General features: G+C 54.0%; 1 protein-coding gene and 1 non-coding gene across 3 annotated transcripts; both read left to right on the forward strand.

The window, feature by feature from the left end:
- Positions 1–3,637: 3,637 nt before the first annotated feature.
- On the forward strand, positions 3,638–3,744 carry LOC118572831. The gene has a single exon (XR_004943531.1). It is a non-coding gene; the product is annotated as a U6 spliceosomal RNA (small nuclear RNA).
- A 2,576-nt stretch (positions 3,745–6,320) lies between these two features.
- On the forward strand, positions 6,321–16,462 carry Asphd2 (aspartate beta-hydroxylase domain containing 2). Of its 2 annotated transcripts, none has more exons than XM_036172242.1 (4): positions 6,321–6,515; positions 8,803–9,895; positions 14,084–14,197; positions 14,678–16,462. In XM_036172242.1, the coding sequence occupies exons 2-4, from the start codon at positions 9,088–9,090 to the stop codon at positions 14,785–14,787; spliced, it is 1,032 nt and encodes a 343-aa protein (XP_036028135.1). In that variant the 5' UTR covers positions 6,321–6,515; positions 8,803–9,087; the 3' UTR covers positions 14,788–16,462. The 2 variants fall into 2 exon arrangements, with proteins under 2 accessions (XP_036028135.1, XP_036028134.1); XM_036172241.1 differs by lacking the exon at positions 6,321–6,515 and adding an exon at positions 6,899–7,000.
- Positions 16,463–20,448: the final 3,986 nt, after the last annotated feature.

Here is a 20,448-nt window from a genome sequence, read left to right on the forward strand (position 1 = left end):
AGTGAACTCCTTAGCTCAAGTTCAAAGGTGTCAGTATCACCCCAGCTGGATTCAGAAATGGGAGCCTGTGTACTTGTTCCAGTCCGTTGCCATAAGAAGGTCTACGGGAACAAAGTGCAGCATCAAGACAAGATCTACCGCATACAAGAGCTGAATCTGATTTCAGGCTTGGCTCTGGGCTGGCTCTTTCAATATCGGAACCTAACCCCTATTCATTTGTTCTCTCTTATGGGAGACATTGGGAGTACTCATCCTTATCCTCTGTGCCCAGCAAGCCAGCCAGTTGGAGGTTGCTATAGCAAAATGCCCAAACTTGAATAACTGTGTAAAGAATAGAGGGTATTCAGTTCTGTTCTGGAGGCTGGTGGTCCATGATGAAGCAGCCTTTTGTGTCTGACTTCCGCTGAGGGATCCTGAACTTCATCAAAGTCTGTATCATTGCAGGAATGTAAACAAGAGGTCAATACAACATTACGGGACAACAGAGAAAGCCAGAAAGATTTGGGGACCAGGAATGTCCTTTGTATAACATTCAGCTCTCACAGGAACTAATACAATTAATCCTTTTTGAGACCATCAACCAAAGTGACCTAGTCACCTTCTACTTCATCCATCAAACTTCCCACCCTCTCTTAACACTATCATCTCCAGAACCCATCTGTCAGCGTGTGCCACTTGCCCAAAACTCATCCAATGCATCTAAGGGACACAGAGTCACCCAGATCATGTCAGTTAATTTTGTTGTGACCATGGCAGAATACCAGCATGACACATGCCATGTCAGGAAACATGTGGTGGCAAGCGGCTCACGGTGCTGGGAGCGTGTTGGCTGGACTTCTCACCGCCTTCCAACCCAGTGAGTTAGAAAACAGCAGACAGAGAGTCTGGGCTGCAAACCTCAAGGCCGACTCCCATGAAGCCATCCTCTCAAAGATTCTAGGATATTCCGAGACAGCTCCATCTGCTTGGGACCAAGCCTGGGCTTTCCACAATCAGACTGTAACACAGTGACCCAGTAAGAGTAACGAGGAGATGAAGCAGGCTGACCCAGCAGCGTCAGGCAGGCTGTGCAGAGAGGTTCTGAGTAATTCACTTACCACATCATCTGGATGCAGGTCCTCACCACCCACGTGTCTGGCCCCACAATTTACCCCATAAGCAGGAAGTTCAAATGCTAAATGGATGTCAGCAGTGCGTTATTGGATTAGCGTGGGTGATTTTTGACCATGCTTGGAATGTGTTCATTTTGGAACACCTGCCTGTGGCTCTGTTTTCTGGACAGAATGCCCCTGGCGTCCATGCCAACCAGACAAACGCTACCATCCAGTGTGTGACCCATTTGGAGAGTGGCAACCTCATCTGGGTTCTGACTTCTCTTGGTGATTCCCGGAATGGAGGTTCCTGTTTTTCTGGGGCTCTTGAGGGAAGTGGTCTGAACTTATTTTTATCTCCTGTAATAGTTGATTCCCACATACTTACAACCAAACACCTAGTTCAGGGACTGCAATCCACCAGGAGTCCAGGACAGCTGGTCCCATACCACCTGCGGTCAGGAAGGCCAGCATTCCACTTCACTTGCCCTGACTTCCCTTTTTCCTCAGCCAGGATCTGCAGTCCACGGGTTGGTGCTTCCCACACTCAAGGTGGTTCTTCCTACCTCGGTTAAATATATCCAAACACCCTCACAGACTCGCCCAGAGGTGTCTCCCAGGAGACTGCAAATCCTGTCAACTCGATGGTAACACTACCCATCACACACACAGACACAGACACACACATACAGACAGACAGACAGACAGACAGACACACACACACACACACACACACACACACACACACACACACACACAATGGTGAGTACAACTGACAGAAAGCCAGCAGCTCAGAGGGAATCACCAGCAACCCCAAGCTGAACTATACTAATCACATTTGAAACCCACAATCCAAACTTTCAAAAACTCACTTCCCCTAGTCACGGTGACCCTTATCATTTGGGGCATTTCCCCCATGCAGAGAGACAAATCAAACTACATGCCATGATCAACTTTATCAAATCTTAACATTTTGTTTCATGGCTTTGGTGGGTTTTTTTTTTTAACTTTTAAAATTTGATTTTATTTATGTATGTGTATGAATGTTCACTTGCATGTACGTACGTGCCCCACAAGCATGCCTGGTACCTGCTGAGGCCAAAAGAGGGCATCACATCCTCTGGAACTGAAGTTACATGCAGTTGTGAGTGGCCATGAGGGTGTTGGGAATTGATCCCAGGGCCTTTGCCAGAGCAGCCGATGCTTTTAACTAGTGCGCTGTCTCTCCAGCCTTGGCTTTGGTAATTTTTAACAGTGAGTGTGCATGTGTGTGTTATCCATACAGATGTGTGTGTGTGTGCACAATCACGAAGGCCAGAGGAGTGCCCTGCTTGGTCACTTTCTGTCTCAATCCCTAGAGACAGGGTCTCTCACTGAAGCTGGAGCTGGGCTGGTGGCCAGAGAGCCCCAGCCAGCCTCTTGTCTTGTCTCTGCCCCCTGCAACACTGATACATACATATATATATATATGTGTGTGTGTGTGTGTGTGTGTGTGTGTGTGTATGTATGTATGTATGTGTGTGTGTATCTCCTACTCTGAAAATTTATCCAGAACAAAGAGTGTTAAAGTTTCCTAACTTCCAGGCACTGTCCAGAAAAGTACCTTATGTTGGGATCTCTCTTCATACACACACACACACACACACACACACACACACACACACACACACACACACGGCACTCACTACACCATCAGGCACTCCCTCCTGCTGTCTGTCACCCCCCATCTACTCTGCTTGGCTCTGAGTTCTTAGGTGCTGAATTTTGTCAGAACTGTTTTCTGCATTTTTAAGGTGATCACAGACAAGTTTTGAAATTCTGTCAGTAGGACAGAGAGGTGGCTCAGTGGGTAAGGGTGCACGCCACCGTGCCCGACAGCCTGAGTTGTCGCCTGGGTTGCATAGCAAACCTGTCTAAAAACGCGTTCAATTAGACACAATGGAAAATGTAGGTATTCCCCCTGCCCTCCATTCCAAGTCCTTTTTTTCCCCCCTTTCTTAGCTTTCCATGAACTTGAAAATCCTGTGATTTCAGAATGCCTCCTCCAGGGGATATCTTCTGCATGCACGAACACAGAGCATCTTATGTAAGACAGCGCTCTTGCGTCCCTCTTCTGCTCCCACAAGAACACACACATAGACCTGCACACGCACATTAAGCAGGTGTCCCAGCTGCGTCCTTGTTTCTGTAAAGACACCACAGCCAAGGCAGCTTACAGAAGAGTTGATTAGGCTTACAGTTCCAGAGGGTGAGTGATGGCTGGGAGCACAGCAGGCAGACAGGCATGGCGCTGGAGCAATAGCTGGGTGCTTACATCTTTTCTGTAAGGAGGTTGAGAGAGAGACAGACAGACAGACAGACTGTGAGAGGGAAAGAGAGAGGAGAAGAGAGGAGAGGAGAGGAGAGAAAGCACTAACAGGGTCTAGGCCCACTCCCAGTGACACACCTCCTAATCCTAAACAGTTCCACCGCCTGGGGAACCAGCACTCAAACAGATGTGCCTATGGGGGGCATTGTCGTGCAAACTCCCACAAAGAGTAAAATGAGCGCTTGCTTCGGCAGCACATACACTAAAACTGGAACGATACAGAGAAGATTAGCATGGCCCCTGCGCAAGGATGACACGCAAATTCGTGAAGCGTTCCATATTTTACTGCACCTGCCTGTACTGAATCCATCAGGTTTAAATGAATCCCCCAGGGGAGTCTTGGCCCTGGAGGACATGGGAATGGAAGGGAGGGAATGGGGGGGAAGGTGGGGGCGGGGACGGGGGGGGGGGGACAGGGGAACCCATGGCTGATGTGTAAAATTAAAACACAAATATAATTTTAAAAAAGTTTAAAAATACAAAAAAAACCCAAAGACCAAAAAAAAAAAAAGGTGTAAAATGATACCACAATGTAATTGTATTTTCTTTGCTGTATAATTTACCTAGAAACTTAACCTTCGAGGTCACCCATGAATCCACCCCTTCCTTCTCAAAACATTATTGTATTACATCATGAAAGCACAAGCGTTGCACAGTGAAGTAAGTTATGGACTGTGTGCTGGCTGGTTTTGTGTGTCAACTTGACACAAGCTAGAGTCATCGGAGGAAGGAGCCTCAGCTGAGGAAATGCCTCCATGAGATCCAGCTGTAAGGAAGGCATTTACTTAATTAGTGACTGATAGAGGAGGGCCCAATCCATAGTGGGCGGGGCCACCCCTGGGCTGGTGGTCCTGGGTTCTATAAGAAAGCAGGCTCAGCAAGCCATGAGGAGCAAGCCAGTAAGCGGCACCCCTCCATGGCCTCTGCATCAGCTCCTGCCTCCGGGTTCCTGCCCTATTAGAGTTCCCTCAGTGATGAACAGCAATGCTTATGTGTGAGCCAAATAAACCCTTTCCTCCCCACTTTGCCTTGTGGTCATGGTGTTGTTGTAGCAATAGAAACCCTAACTAAGACAGGCTGTTTGTTTTCTTTTGTGTGGTGTTTTGAGACAGGGTCTAGCAATAGAGCCCAGGCTGGCCTAGAACTCCCATCCTGCCTTGGCCCGTTGGTCCCTACACCAAACTAAGCTGTTGGTTCTTAACCTATAAACATTTGTCATTTTAACAGATACTCCGAATCCCATTCCAAAGCAGCCAGGCCGGTCCCTTAACACATTCTCTGTGGTTTTACTGTGACCTTGATTGAGCTGTGTCCTCATGCAAGCCTGCCCCCCTGTACTCCCCCCCACTCCATCTGTAGAAGCAGGGAGCCGGGTGGCCCACCAGCTCCTACGGTGGTGTAATGATGGGCTGTGTAGTCTAGAGTGGGCTGCAATGACAGCCCTCAACAGACAGGAGGGAGGAGACCATGACAGCCGTGCTGAAGGCAGGCAATTTACATGCATTTAATTCTGCTTTCAGCCCTTCCAAGAGCATGGTGGCAGTGTGTCCACAGTCCTCACCCCCAGAGTCCCCTCGGCAACTCCTGGACACCCTTTGCTCGCAGAACTCACCTACTAAGGCTGTTGGAGCTTGACAGAGATTGAGGTCATTTTCATTTTCTGAGACTCCCAGCAAATTAAAAAAAAAAAAAAAAGAAAAGGCCAGAAAGGTTAGCAGAACCGTGCCTGGAATCTGGCCACCAAAGAAGTAAACACTCTTAACAAACACGGAGCTCTATAATCACACTGGTCACAGATAATTACAAGATTCATAGACAATATTAATTCATAATGCACTGCAGATGGTGTAATCCGGGAATGGAACACATGCGGACGACCGTATGAAAAACAGCGTTCTTTATGCATAAGTGCCTTGGACAAGGCTAAATTTGGGCAACTTTCTAAATGTAAAGCAGGACACCAGACCCGTTCTTCCTCTGGCCACTCAGCCCAGGTACTGGCCGGAGCAGGGAGGGGCTTGTGAGGCAGCCCACACCTGGTTCAGCACCCGCCCTGGGTACATATAACAGGCTCTTAATTGTTCCGATCTAAGTCATACTCATGGACTGACCATTTGATCCTCAGTCTACGGCACCATCTGGGGGGGCCTTGGAGTAGACAGGAGGTGGGTCTGGCTGCAGGAAGCTGGCAGAGGGAGTCGGCTTTGACAGACAGACTGATAGGCTGTTTTTTACCCCAGTTTCCTGAGCCTGTATCTCACACTTCCATGTCCACCATTTTTCTCTGTTTGCCTTTCCTGCCATGATGGACTAAAAGCCTTTGACCCAGGAGCCCAGAGGAGCCTTTCCTCCTCAAGCGGTTTCGGTCAGATGTTTTGGTCGCAGCCACGTGGAAGAACCTAGTATATCAATGGGTGCAGTTTGGGTTGTTGTATTAAAATTTAAAAAAAAAAAAAAAAGAAAAGAAAAGAAAGAAAAAAAAGGAAAAAAATGTTTGTCTACTTCTGGAGTTGTGATGAGGCTTAAGTGATAGAGGTGAGGACTCCAGGACATGAGGAGTGGGTTCTGAGCCAGGAAACTGAGGTTCTGGGTGAGGGAGGAGGGTTCTTGGCCACCAACAGTACAAGTGTGAGCTTAGGTGAAGGGCCAGGGGGTTCTGGGACAGGCCCGGGAGATGGATCCTGAACAAAAATGAGGATTCTAGGCCATGACAGAGATGCATGCTGGGATTGGAAGCAGTAGGTTCGAGGACAGACACAGATGGGCTGTGGGCTGGCATCCCACCCCACGCTCCCAGAACGCCCATGCACTGTTCTTGGGAGCCCACGCTTCCACGGGCGCTCGCAGCTCGGTGTCCCCAGGCCCGGCTCCGTCACCCCTTTCCCTCCTGTGAGCTGGGCAGAACCGGCCGCTGCTGGCTAGACTGGGCCTCCCTGTGGGCAGGCGCCAGGTCTGCAACAGCTCCAGTCGGCAGCGCCCAGGCGGGGCACGGAGCCGCGGATCTTCCAGGCTGTTCCATTTGCAATTTCATCCCACGTGTCCGCGGGTCCTCAGAAGTGTGTGTGTGGGGAGGGTGGGGTGGGGGGATGGAGGGTGGGATCCATCACAGGCAAGAGGGGCCAGGGGAAGGACGCCGAGGGGAAGAGATGCGGGAGGGAGGACCGCGCGGAGGGGATGCGGGAGGAAGGACCCAGCTGGACCCAGGGCGGTGGAAACGCGAAGACCCGGAGCCTGAGGCGCGCACCTGGCGCGCGGCTTGGGGGGCGGGACGCGCGCGGAGCCCCCCACCCCACCCCGGGACACGCGCGGCAGGTGCACGCGCCGGGGGTCCCGCCCTGCCCCGCCCCGCCGCCCCCTCCCCGCCTACAGGCGCGCGCGGCATTGTGGGAGTTGTGGTCCTCGGGGCCGCGGAGCGCAGCGCGGGCGGCACCGGCTCGGCGGGGCTCGCGGCTCGGGCCGGGCGGCTGCTGCGGGCGCGGCAGGGGGCGGCCGCGTCCCCGGGGCAGTGGCGTCGCCCGGGTCCCCGCAGCTGCCCGCGCAGGTAAGCGGCGTCTCTGGGACTGCGGGACTGCCGAGGAGGATGCTCTGGGCTCCCGCGCCTGCATCCCCGGGCCGGCCCAGGGCCCGCGGTCGCCTAGCACCCGCTGCGTGCTGAGTGCCGCTCGGGCTGGATCGCGCCGCGCAGCATCACCCCCGCCTCCTCTCCTCCCCCTCCTCCTCCTCTCTTTCCCCTCCTCCACCGCCTTTTCTCCTGGTCCCCCCATTCCTCCTCAGCATCGCCCACTTCGACCCACCTCCCTGTCCCATGAATTGTCACGCGCCCTGGACCTCCTTCCCACTTTTCCAGGTAGCCTTCGCCTCACCATCTCATCCCCCTGGCTACTGGCATCACCACCTGCGTTAACGCATCTTTCTGACCTCTCTCCTGCCGTACTCTCTCCAGGGCCTGTGACACTGGCGGGAGACTGTGAGGAGGGAAGGTCCCTAGAGGGGAGGGAGGGAGGGCTTGTCTCAGGACAGCTCTCTGGCTCCCTGGTAGAGAGAGAGGATCGCAAGCATCACACAGCCACCCCTATCCTTGCGTGCTGTGCTGTGCCTTGCGGGGGGTGGGGTGGGAGCTCCCAGGGTCTCCTAGCTTCACCTCTGGGTGACCCGGGCTCGTTAGCATCAGAAAGCCTCCTGAGCTGGTCATCTGATCCGGGTTAACTGGGTCAAATGGAGACTGTCTCCCCAGACATTCCTCGTGTTAGAAGTTATCTTTGATTGGACTTAAATTTGGCCTTTATTCCCCGGAGCCCGCTGATCGTTGAGATCTGAGGGGCAGGGCTGCATGATGCCCATCCCTGATGGGAACGGATGTGTGAAGGGAGCCAGAAGTGTGCATCCATCCACCCTCCTGCTGCCACTCACTCTACCAAACCCAGAGTTGTTTTCTTGTGGGCTCTGGGCTTGCACATCCCTCCCCGGTTGTAGGGGCAGCCAGCCTCTGGGGCTCTAAGTGACTGACAGATCCCAGTTCACTCTCTTAGCACTGGATTTGATCCCGTGAAGAGGTGAGGGTCTCTCCTTGCTGAATCTTTTACCGTTCTGCCTTGGGGAGGACTCTTGTCTACTCTGTCCAGAATGAGGCTGTTTTGACGTCGGGAAGGGCTCGTGGCCCCTGGAGAGCTCCCCTAGCCACCTACCTGGGTTTTTTTTTTTTTTTTGTATCTGCATTTTGATATGAGCAGGTTGGTGGGAACTCAGTTTCTCAGGGCATCCGAGGAAACCTGGCTGCTGGAGGCAGTTTTAGAGTTGTGGTTAGGGGAGAAATGTGTTTCCTCACCCGGGTGAGAGTCTCACACAGAATTTCGGGAACCTTGGACTGTCTTGAAGAGCAAGTGCAGAGAAGATGCCTTTCTAGGGCTTTTTCCCTTTTTCTAAAGTGGAAGCAGCGGAGCGATGGTATCACCCGTGGAGGAGGGGTGGGTGAAGGAGCTTAACACCCGGGCTCTGCGTCTTGAGAAGAAACTGGCTTCTCATCTCCCCTTTCCTGTTCTTTTCCTAGAAGCACGAGTCCCCATGAATATTCAGTATGTGTGTTTTTTACTTCCTAAACATTATAGTCAAGTGATTCTTTATTCAGCCGACACCGGGGTGGTGCCAGCAGGTGGTGAATGTGCACCAAGGTTTTCCTTGAGTCCAGGAGTAGACATCACCCCGAGTCGGGGTATTTTGGCCTTTGCCTTCTGCTTGGGGTGGGAGTCTCGGGACACTCCCTACATTGGATGATGCATCTCCATTCTCCAGAGACGTGGCTGTTTAGGACTTTTCTAGTCATAACTTTCATGGTGCTGTTTTCAGGTTTGAACATCATGAAAATCCTTTCCCAGTGACTGGCTGCATTTGCTAATGGAATATAAGGCAGCGCCCCGCGCCCAGCTTCAGTGACTTTTACTGGTGGGCCCCCTTGGCAGGCCTCACTGTTCATCGATGGCGCCCTTGGCAGGAACTGAGGGACAGTGGCAGCCATGCCTTCTCCTGCTCCAACCACCCCTTCCACTGTCTGCTAACCTGCATGCCGTGGGTGCCCTGGCGACCCCCAGAGGACTGATCATCTGAGCCAGCTGCACTCCTGAGTCCCTCAAGATGTGGCTGGAGTGGCTGGTGGTCTGGAGCTGGTCTCTGGATGGCCTGAGGGACTGTATTGCCACCGGCATCCAGTCTGTGCGGGACTGTGACAGCACAGCTGTCGTCACCGTGGCCTGCCTGCTGGTCATGTTTGTGTGGTACTGTTACCATGTGGGCCGAGAGCAGCCTCGACCCCATGTGTCCGTCAACTCCCTCCTGCAGGGAGTGGATGCCAACGGGCTACAGAACGGGTCCATGTACTGCCAGTCACCTGAGTGCGTGCGCTGCACACACCACGATGGCCTCAACCAGAAGCTTTACCACAACCTGCAGGAGTACGCCAAACGGTACTCATGGTCCGGCATGGGCCGTATCCACAAGGGCATCCGAGAGCAGGGCCGTTACCTCAGCAGCCAGCCCTCCATCCAGAAGCCCGAGGTCTTCTTCCTGCCTGATCTCCCCACTACACCCTACTTCTCCCGGGACGCCCAGAAGCACGACGTGGAGCTGTTGGAGCGGAACTTCCAGGCCATCCTCTGCGAGTTCGAGACACTCTATAAGGCCTTTTCTAACTGCAGCCTCCCGCAGGGGTGGAAAGTGAACAGCACCCCCAGCGGGGAGTGGTTCACCTTTGACTTTGTCCACCAGGGCGTTTGTGTCCCCAGGAACTGCAGGAAGTGTCCACGGACGTACCGCTTGCTCGGCAGCCTCCGGACCTGTATTGGAAACAATGTTTTTGGGAACGCCTGCATCTCGGTGCTGAGTCCTGGGACTGTGATCACGGAGCACTATGGACCCACCAACATCCGCATCCGGTGCCACCTAGGTACGTGGAAGGGGTGGAGCCCCAGCATGCACATTCACGGGAGCCTCAAGTAGCAAGGTGCCTTTGTCTCCTGAGTGGTCAAATACAGACGGCATTCAGCTGGATGTGGTGGCTGGCACACACCTGCAGTCCAAACATTCAGGAGGCTGAGGCAGAAAGGTCGAGGCTTGAAGGGCTAGCCTGTACTCTGTGTGTGCACTTGTATGCCTGTGTGTGCTGAGGCCAGGGATCAGCATTGAGTCTTGTTTCTCAGGAGCTGTCTACCTTGTTTTTACAGGATCTCTCTGACCTCGGGCTCACTGGTTAGGTTAGGCTAGCTGGCCTCAAGCCCCGGGGGAGAAGGGGTGTCTGTCTCCCTGTCTCTGACTCCCCAGCCTTGTGACTATAACAGTGTGCCACAGGAGCCTGGCGGTAGTGGTGCACACCTTTAATCCCAGCACTCGGGAGACAGAGCCAGGTGGATCTCTGTGAGTTCGAGGCCAGCCTGGGCTACAGAGTGAGATCCAGGACAGGCTCCAAAACTACACAGAGAAACCCTGTCTTGAAAAACCAAAAACAAAAAGAGTGTGCCACGGTGCCCAGCTGGTGCGCATGCTGCAGCTCCAACTCAGGTCCTCATTGTTGTACCATAAGCGCTTTACAAAACTTGAGCCATATCTCCGGCCTCAGAAAACCTTTCCTTGGTGGTGGTCTGTGGTGGCAGAATGTCACCCTCATTTCTTCTTCTTCTCTCAAACTTTTCATTCATTCTCTCACGGAGCTGGAGATGGAACCCAGGCACTCAGGCATGCCCTCTGCCACCAGGCCATACACCCACTTAAATCTAGTATCTGGAAGGAAAAGCTCTGACTGGAAGAACTCTTGGAGGAGAGGGTGGTAACCATGTCCTCCATCTTTCCTGTCCACTATGTGAGCTGTTGGCCACGTGTGGCTGCTGAGGGCGTGGGCTGTGGTCAGTGGAACAGCTGACCAAAAGTTTTCATTGAAGTTTGTGTATCCAAGTATGGCTGGCTGGTGGCTGCTGTGCTCTGTGGTGGGTGACACAGAACCCACCCGGGTTCTGACGATGACAGAGGTCCCTGATGGTGCCCGGGAGACTGTGAGAGATGCTTAAACATTGTGAGTCACCACGGATAAATGGTGCCCAGTATCCTGGTCACTTTATTCAAGGCCTAAGAAGCTTGTGTGCCATGTTTTGTGGCGTGCAAATTGAGTGTCAAGCTAAGCTGCCTTTTTATCTAGCCCAACTGTGAGTTATCGGTGCTTCCTTGGGCCAGCTGCTTGCCTCCTCTGAGCTTCCATAGAAAGCGAGGGAGCAGTTCTCCCTTGGGGATCTGCTCAGACGAGGTGTGTCTCAGAGCGGTCAACAGATCTAGGCGCAAAGTGAGGTGCATGGGGGCAGGCCTCGAAACTATGTAGTACCTTCTTCCTGGTGAGTGATGACAGGAGGCTGGGACAGAAAGGCCTTGCTGGTGAACATGCCAGGGCAGAGCCTGTGGAGCTGGGTGGCAGCTGTAAGAGGCGGTGCTGGCTGCCTGCAGGGGATGGGAGAAGCGGGGGATGAGTGTCCTGAGCAGGCTTGTGGGGGGGTTCGATAATGTGCTTTGCAGGGAGCCTGTGCCAATTGCTAGCCCACCCCCACCCCCTCTCGCCCCAGCAGCTCTGTTCCCTCTGCTCTCTGGGTGAGGATTCTGGGTAAGGTACGGTTTGGACTGAAGATGTCCGTGCTGAGAAGCAGAAGTACCATCCTCAGAGGGCTGCTGTGGATGGGGTTTTGACACGGTGGGAGAGGGTGGAAGCTTGAAGCTGGGGTCTGGATCCGTGAGCAGCTGTGGGGCTGGACAGAGTCCAAGTCTGTAGACCTCATGGCCTCCCTGCAAAGTGGACACACAGCACCAGTGCTGTGGAGAAGTTTGGGGACACAACTCACTAAGTGGCCATTTGGCACAGTGCCTGGCAGTCTCTCCAGAGCGTGGCTCTCATGACTACCCAATGCTCTGTAAGGCATGGCCTCTTCCCCAGGGCACAGTGACCCTCAGGGACACCGGAGGCCAGCAGTTCTGGACTCAGGTCCTCCCTCATCCCCCATTGTCAGGCCCTGGAAGCCAAGCTTCCTCTTTGAACACAGGAGAGGAGGGGTGCCCAACTCTTGCCTTTGGGGCTATTTGAGGAAAAGTAAGTAGCTTGTGCATTTGAAGTTCCTGGCAGGCAGAGTCCATCACTATTACCAGGTAGGCTTTGATCCACACAGTGGCTTTGGTTAATAAACCTCTGGCAAGAATCCACAAAGGGAGCTAGGCTGCAAACAGAGCCAGAAGGCTGAGGTAGGGCAGACCAGGTGGGAGCAGGTGGCTGACATGGGGCCAGGCTGGGCCAGGCTGCTGGGAACTGTGGGCCATGGGAGTGAGATTTTTCTTTTGAAAGGTCTTGCTTTGTGGGAGCTTTTGATTTACACGGCCCTGGGATGAACCCAAGTCTCAGGCATGCTGGGCCAGTGCTGAACCCCTGAAGTGCACCCTCAGCTACTGTGCAGCTCCAAAGCTTTGGAATGCAGAGTAGGGGAAGGCCTCAAAGATTGATGCCGTAGGGATCCAGGGGTGTGGAGTAGGCAGGCTGGGAGGAGGACAAGTAGGTTTGGATTCCTGTGTTAACATCTGGTACTCGTGTACCAGGTATGGTGTGTGTGTGTGTGTGTGTGTGTGTGTGTGTGTGTAATGTGCACACCTTGTGGCTGTGATCATTCCCTTCTTAGGCCAGCTAGTAACTTGTAGGAAGTAATGGGTCCTTGATATCCCTGGGTACAGCAGGAAATTGTCTTCTGAAGAGGTCCTGCTGTCGTCTTCCTGTGCATGGATGAAGCTGGTTTGAACTCAGCATCCCTGGATTCCCATGGGTCCCAGGACTAGACATCAGGAATTCTTGAGGTCATGAGACCCATAAGCTATTGATGTAAGCAAGAGTCCAGGACCCAGACCAGATGAAACTGGCAGAGGAGGAGCTTTGCTGAGGACCTAGGTGGTAGCCAGCACAGACTGACCTATCTATTGGGCTGTGAGGACAAGTCCACATGCTGGGTGGCTTTCAGATAACAGAAAAGGGCTGGGGATATGGCTCAGTGGGAGTGGGTGCAGGCGCTTGCCCTACAAGCTTGATGACCTGACTTTGATCCCTGGACCCACAGTGGAAAGTCAGAACTGCTTCTGGAAGTTGTCCTCTAATGCCCACATACATGTGGTGTCAAGCACACCCCACACAATAATCATACAAAGTTTTAAATTTAAAAAAACGAAAATTAAAAAAAAAAAAAAAAAAAAACAGCCGGGTGGTGGTGCCTGTTCTCCGGAGGCTGAGGTAGAAGAATTGAGAGTTCAAGGCCAGCCTGGGCAACACAGTGAGACCCTGCCTGAACAACAAAACAACAGCCCAGAGGTGTACTCCTCATGGTTCTGAGGCTGCAGGCCCAAGGTGGAGCTCTGTGAGGCCAAGGCTTCTCTGGTTACCAGGTGGGTGTCTTGGTCAGAGTTCCTATTTGCTGTGATGAAACACCATGACCAAAAACAAACTGGGGAGGAAAGGGTTAATTTCGCTTCCACTTCCAGATCATAGTCCATCATTGGAGGGAGTCAGGGCAGGAACTCAAGCAGGACAGGAACCCGGAGGCAGGCGCTGAGGCAGAGGCCAGGGAGGGGTGCTGCTTACTGGCTTACTCCCCATGGCTTGCTCAGCCTGCTTTCTTGTAGAACCCAGGACCTCCAGGCCAGGGATGGCCCCACCCACCATGGGCTGGGCCCTCCCCCATCAATCACTGATTAAGAAAATGTCTCACAGTCAGGTCTTATGGAGGCATCTTTTCAACTGAGGCTCCCTCCTCTCAGATGACTCTAGTTTGTGCCAAGTGGACATAAGGCTTGCCAGTGCAGTGGGCGCGGCACCCTCTTGCTATGACCTCGTGTGGTAGAAAGGTCCGTGTTACAGTACAGATCCCACTCACAACCTAGTCCCCAAAGATCTCTAACACCATCCTCTCAGGGTGGTCTCAGTCTCTGAATTATGGGTCACAGACAGCCCACAGTGTGAACTCCAGGGGAGGGTGTGGAAGGCCTGAGTACTCCCCAGAGCAGCCCAGCTCCACCTTCTAGCAGCCTTGAACCCTGGCCGCCTTCTCTCAATCCTGTGTTTCCCCCCAAGGTCTGAAGACTCCCAATGGCTGTGAGCTGGTGGTGGGGGGTGAGCCCCAGTGCTGGGCGGAAGGTCGCTGCCTGCTCTTCGATGACTCCTTTCTGCACACTGCATTCCACGAAGGTGGGCGTTGCCTCTCCCAGAGCTTGCCCACTGCTTGCTTTATGGTTATCAGACTTCTTTAAAGAGAAGTTTCCAGGTGTCAGACAAAACTGACCAGGAATTCCTAAGGCCCTCCGCTTCACCCTCCCATGTAATCTCCCCACATGGGTAAGCTGGTATCCCAGGTGACGAGCCAACTCCAACCAGCTATCATGACCTAGAGGCTACCGTCACATTCAGGTTCACTCTCTGTGTCAGACACTCTGTGGGTTGGGACAGCAGAATGCAAATTGTGTCCACAGTGACAGTCCTGCTGCCCTGCCCGGTTTCCCTCCCTTTTATCCCTTGTCATCCACCTTCCTCGCAGGCATGGGAGAGACCTCATGAACATTCTCCATCTGGGAAAGGGAGGTCTTTCCATGCCCACCTGCCCTACAGCTCAGGCCACATTGAGAGTGCCAAGGCCAACCTGACCCCCTCCCTTATGCCCCTCCTCCCCAGGTTCCGCTGAGGATGGCCCACGGGTGGTCTTCATGGTGGATCTCTGGCACCCCAACGTGGCAGCTGCTGAACGGCAGGCCCTGGATTTCATCTTTGCTCCAGGACGATGAGCGAGGACGTTGCCTGGGCTGGAGCCAGGCTGAGTGGGACCCAGGTGGACTGTGAGGCAGCTCAGTCCCTGCCCTGATCCACGCTGGACGCTTGAGTGGCTTCCTGCCACAGTGGGAGCCCTCTTTCCTTTGGTTACTGGGAACTTCCTAGGTTTCTTCCCCCTTCCAGTTATTTGCTGGGACTTCTGGCCTACTAATGTGTCCCTTGGGCTGTGACCAGAGACTCCGTGTCCCTCAGGTCTGTGACTTTGCTACCTGGTGTCTTCTCCGTGTTCTGGAATAGAGTAACCAAATGGCCACTTGTCTGAATGTAATCATCTCAAACTCTGTAGCTGTCTCAAGAGAAAACAAAACAAAACAGCACAGACCGCAAGCCATTGGGCCCGACAGCTTGGCCTCTGATGTTGGGGTTCGGAGGACCCTTCACTGTCCCAGAGCAGGAGCTGACCTGCAGCCCGCACACCTGGTTGGCTTCATTAGGGGCTTGCCAAACACCATCAGGGCAGTGCGTAGGTCGGGGCCCGGGGAATCTGTCCTTATTGCTGTCACCCACAGTCTATCAGAGCCCTGGTGGCTGTGACCAGGGCCTTTATTTTAACCACAGCTTCCTACAGTGCTGATGACCAGTGAGGGCTCCCAGGTCAGCACAGAACAGGGACACACTTAGCTCACTGCCTACCGAAGCCTACTGCCAAGCCAGGCCTGACATGTGCTGCTGTTGTGGTTTAGAGTCCACCGAGATGGGCAGGAATCATGCTGGGCTGAACCTCTGCCACCAACCGTGTGACCAGAGTGTCCACCATGCTTTGGAGTCTGTTGCCCAAGAGTTGGCATTTACTTAGGTGTATTTAAATGTTCAGATGCTAGACTCAGAGACAGCAAAGAGTCAGCCCCATGTTGGTCAAAACAGTGACTCAAGCCCATGGCCTGAGGATACCAAAGCCACAGATGCCCGAGAGGCAGGGGCAGAGGAGGGTGGCCTGTGTCCCCTTCTAAGAAGGCACAGTGGTGGCAGCCAGGTGCCTTGGGGGCAGCCTGACTGTAAGGTATTGGCACACAGCCTGATGCCAGCCAGCAGTCACACGGATCTGCTGCACCAGGAAAGGAAGAGCGAGGCTTTCCCAGGGCCAAGATGTTTTTCACCTTCCGCCACGTGCACCGCCAACTAAGCAATCACTGAGGCTATTTCTGTGTGTCGCTAGGACCACTGGAGGTGAGAAAGGGGAGCAAGCCAGGGCCTGCTATGGAAGGAATCCCCACTTTCTGCTCTTAACAGCTCTTCATGCCTCTCCAGCCAAGACCACACCAGTTACTTGATCAGCTCAAGGTCACCATCAGGTCCTTAGACCCTCACCACTCCTGTGCATCACTTCTCCAAGGATGCGCAAGTCCTTTGGTGACAACTGGGGGCTTGGTTGCATGCAGCCGAGGCAGGTCTTCGGTGTCCCCCACCCCCACGCCACAGCAGCTGCCTTCTCTGTGCTGGGGTGGAATGCAGACCCATCTATAGTTCAGACCTTACTGCTGTTGGGGTTTGAATCGCCGGGGTTGAGGGTCACGCTCTGCATAGCGAGGACAGTAAGCAGTGGGTAGGTCTGAACCGTGTTCTGTGTGACGCTGGGTGGGCCACCTGACTCTGGTCTCTACAACAGCCAGTTTGCAATGATTGACAACAGAATCCTGGGCACTGAGTTTTGTTTGTTTGTGTTTGCTGTGCTGGGATGGATCCAGGGTCTTGAACAATACAAACACCCTACCACTGAGTCCCGCACTAAACTGTAGCACCCCACAATCAGTCTGTAAGTTTCGGGTCTGGCAAATCTGAACTTGAAGGTTGGACCCCTGACCCAGGCCTGACCAACCAGCCTCCTGAAGTCCTATCCTGTTGGTTCAGGTTTGGGCACAACGCTGGGACCATGAAAGAGAGAGACAGCCAAGAAAGCCCATGAACCACAGGAGACTAGCCGGCCCCACCTGTAGAGTCCATCTGCATCCGGAGGCAACTCTGCCTGGAGCCAGACTTGCCTGTTGAGTGTTCAATCCTGTAGAAGCTCCTCTGATTCTTGAGCCCAGTTTGAGCTGTGCTGTCTGTCTGTCCTGTGCCACCAGAAGTCCCAACCTGCTCAGTCTCGCCCACGGAATGGGTCTCTTGCTTCGTTAGTTTAACCTGACTCATACCACAGGCACCACTGCCACAGCCTTCCCCGACATTTACCTCCCCGGCCGACTGCTGCTAACCAGCGGTGAACATGGGAACAGGACAGAATGGGGCCAGCTGCTGACAGATGGCCGCAGACACGCTCAAGCAGATTGCAGGGCTCCATGGCAGGAGGTGCACTGGACTGATCACTTCCTGCCACCTTCCCAGGTGACTTCTGGTCCATCTCCCTTTTGCCTTCCTCCCTGACCCCACTTCCCACGTGAGCCAACCCCAAGTTCATGGTGAGAGTGAGTGTTCAGGGGGTTCAGGCTAGCTCATTGCACTGCTGGGGATGGAACCCAGAGCTGCTGCACACTGGGCAGACTCCTGCTGAGATGTACCCCATTGATAAGATACTAGGCAGTCACTCTGCCCTCAGCCACCTCCTGTCTACTAGTGGATTCTAGGCAGGTGCTCTGCCACTGAGCCACATCACCAGAGGGCAAACACATTAAAAAATAATAAGGGATGGAGCTCAGTGGTAGAGCTAGCGTGAGGCCCCAGATTCCATGGCAGTAGCTGTGCTGGGGGCACCCACCCTTTGTCATTGCCTCTCAGCAAAGACTGCATAGTTACTCGTGATTTACACTGTAGTCACCCCAGAGGCAGCTTGGGGTGTGAGGACAGCTACACCACAGGGACTCTAGTGTCCATATCTGGGTGTCCTGCCAGAGCCTGTGCACTGCAGCTCTCCTAAGGTGTGGACATGCCTTGGTGCTGAGGCCCAAAACAGCTGATGTCCTGGACGCTCCCAGAATGCCTTTTCCTGAGGTCCTGGAGGACGAGCATCCTGAGGACACAGACCCTGAGCAAGCTGGGTGAAGTGGAGGTGGAAGGATGCAGAACACAGCAGCCGCTCACTGTCCCTGGTACTAAGTGCTGCAATGGGAGCCCGGACGCTGAAGCTGACATCAGCTTGGCAGCTGGGAGGGAGGTGAACGTGGTGCCACCAGCAGCCTCCACAGGCCTCCTTTGGCCAGGGCCCCGAGCCATTGCTGTGGCATGCCAGGCCTGGCTGTAGGAAGATAGGACAGACAGGGACTGGCACTCGGCAGTCCTGGGCTCCTGCCAGAGTTCAGACACCTGCGAAGAACACAAGGCAGTTGTCCCCTGGCAGAGAGGCCTGGAGGCAGGTGCCACCCTCCTGCCACTGTCCTCGCAGAAGCCAGCAGTTGGGGGCTGGGAGCAGGTGTGTGCACTGGGCAGAAGGTGGATGATACAGGCTGAACGCCCCAGTTCATGACTCCCCTGCCCTGCTGTTTACATCTCAAGATGGTGGGTACCTGTCACCCATCAAGTAGACTCAATCCCTTGTCTACTGCCAGGTCCATCCACCTACTGTCCACCCTCCCTGGGCTACAGGCTGCATGCCCTTCCCAGGGACAGCCACAGCCTGCTAGAAGCCCCCCCCCCCCCCCCACCACCACCACCACCTCCACCACCACTCTCCCTGCTTCCTACCCACTTGGGAGTGGTGACCTTCCAGCCAAGGACAGGCATGCTGTCATGCTCAGAGGCTCCTGTGAGGAACTGGTACTTCAGCAACCTCACCAGGCCTGTCCTTCCCACAAGCCACCTAGCCCCACTGCACACTCAGGAGTCCATTTGCAGACACATGGATGTAGTAGAATTCTGCAGTGGCTGTAACAAATGACTGTAAACTTGCCGGCTTAAGTGTCCAGAATTCCCCTTCACAGCTCTGGAGGGCAGGAGTCCATCCAGGCCCCTTCACAGGCTTGGCACCCAGTGACCACTGGCTTCCCCCTCAGCCTCCCTGTTCACTCAGGCCCTCTCCCGGTGACTCATTCCCCTCAGCCTTGCCCAGAAACACCAAGGATGGCACTCAGGGCCTGCCCGGGCACCATGAGGCTACACAGGACTGTTACCACGTGTAACAGTCACAGAGTCAGGGATGGGGACACATACGGGCCAAGAGCATGCCTCAGAGTGGGGACACTCATGGGGTGAGAAGAGTGACTGAACCGAGTGGAAGGAGTGGGCAACTCCGACCCAGCACCAGGACTCTGCCTACCACGAGGGTGTCACGCGGAAGTGATGTGAATAGATGTACTTCAGTGTCTCCCAAGGGGTCCGGGTCTCCCCCGGTTGGAACGATGGCCAGGTGACTCTCTCCTGGGAACGTGGGCTCCACAGCTCACAGTGAGGCAGGGCGGGGAGTGACCCTAGCAAGGCTTGGTGTCCTCCTCTTTCCTCCTGTGCTTTCCAGAGGTTGAGGCCGGAGCCTCATGCCAAGAAGCACCTTACCTGAGCTAAACCCTCAGTCCTTGCTCATTTTCAGGTACGGACTCAGTTAAGAACCATGACTGGTGGCGAGCCACACAGCAGTGTGGGCAGCCCTGAATGTGGGGTCTTCCTGCCTCGCCTCAGAGCTGGGATTACAAGTGTGGACTGCTGGATGGCTCAGAGGGTAAGAGCAAGCTTACTGCCCGAGCATGCAGACCTGAGTTCAGATCCCTAGCACCACGTAAAGAGCTGAGTGTAGCCATGTGTGTGCCTGCAACCCCAGCAATGAGGGGCAAGGCAGTTTAGCTCATTCTGGCAAGAGACCCTATATCAAATAAGGTGGGGGATGACAGGATACCCCATGTCCTGTCTTCCTCTACACACATGTACCACACAACATACAACCCCCAACATACACACAAAACTAACCATTTGATATGTCCATGCTCAAGATAGAACATGTTCCTGATTTATAGGAAAACTCCTGGGGATATTTTAAAGGACCCTGCATTCAGGGCTTCCCACTCAATGGTGTTCACGCCACCTTTGGTTACAACTACACTTTGGGGGAAGCTTGATGGGGAGGCGCATGGCTTTCCACAGCGCTGGTTCTCAGAACGAGTATGTTTGAATACAAAGCACTGCTGGGCTCAGAGCAGCCCTGCCAAGGTGAATGGGGGAGGTTATGGTCTGCAGACAGCTCCATGCCACACAAAGACTAAAGGAGGTCAGTGACATTCCTTGAAATAGCTTTCTGGAAGAGTCCTCAAACACAGGTAGTTAGCTAGGCCACAGAAGGAAGATGGGATGCCTCCAAGCCCCTGAGTCCCAAGTTCTGACATGCCACAGGCTGTCCTCTCATAGAGGTTAGGGCCAGGACTTAGAAGGTCTTGAGCACCAGTTGGCAGGAGGGACAGTGTGCTGTGCGGAGCTGTAAAAACAAACTGTAAATTCAACAGAGGTTTCTTGAGAGCTGGAAACACACCTGGAATGAGTTTCTCTTCAGAACTGTTCAGGGGCAGAGATCACTATGCTGTGTCTGGCTGAAAGCAAGACCCTCCTGGCAGGGAGGTCAGTCTCTGGCCAGCCAGTAGCTGGAGGGGCTTCAGGGAGAGGCTGCAGGTCACAGTGCTTTACGGCCCTGCAGACAGGCACACTGGGACAGTCCAGTCCATGGGAAAAACACAAGGCCAGCTCTCCGGACCCATGGGTTCTAC

The sequence above is a fragment of the Onychomys torridus genome, chromosome 22 (genome assembly GCF_903995425.1).
Source record: "Onychomys torridus chromosome 22, mOncTor1.1, whole genome shotgun sequence".
In the NCBI taxonomy this organism is placed as follows: Eukaryota; Metazoa; Chordata; class Mammalia; order Rodentia; family Cricetidae; genus Onychomys; species Onychomys torridus.

Coding starts and splice junctions, on each gene's coding strand:
- Asphd2 (XM_036172242.1), top strand. CDS start 9,088: ATGTGGCTGGAGTGGCTGGTGGTCTGGAGCTGGTCTCTGGATGGCCTG. Junction 9,896..14,083: donor CCGCATCCGGTGCCACCTAG/GTACGTGGAAGG, acceptor TTTCCCCCCAAG/GTCTGAAGACTCCCAATGGC. Junction 14,198..14,677: donor GCACACTGCATTCCACGAAG/GTGGGCGTTGCC, acceptor CCTCCTCCCCAG/GTTCCGCTGAGGATGGCCCA.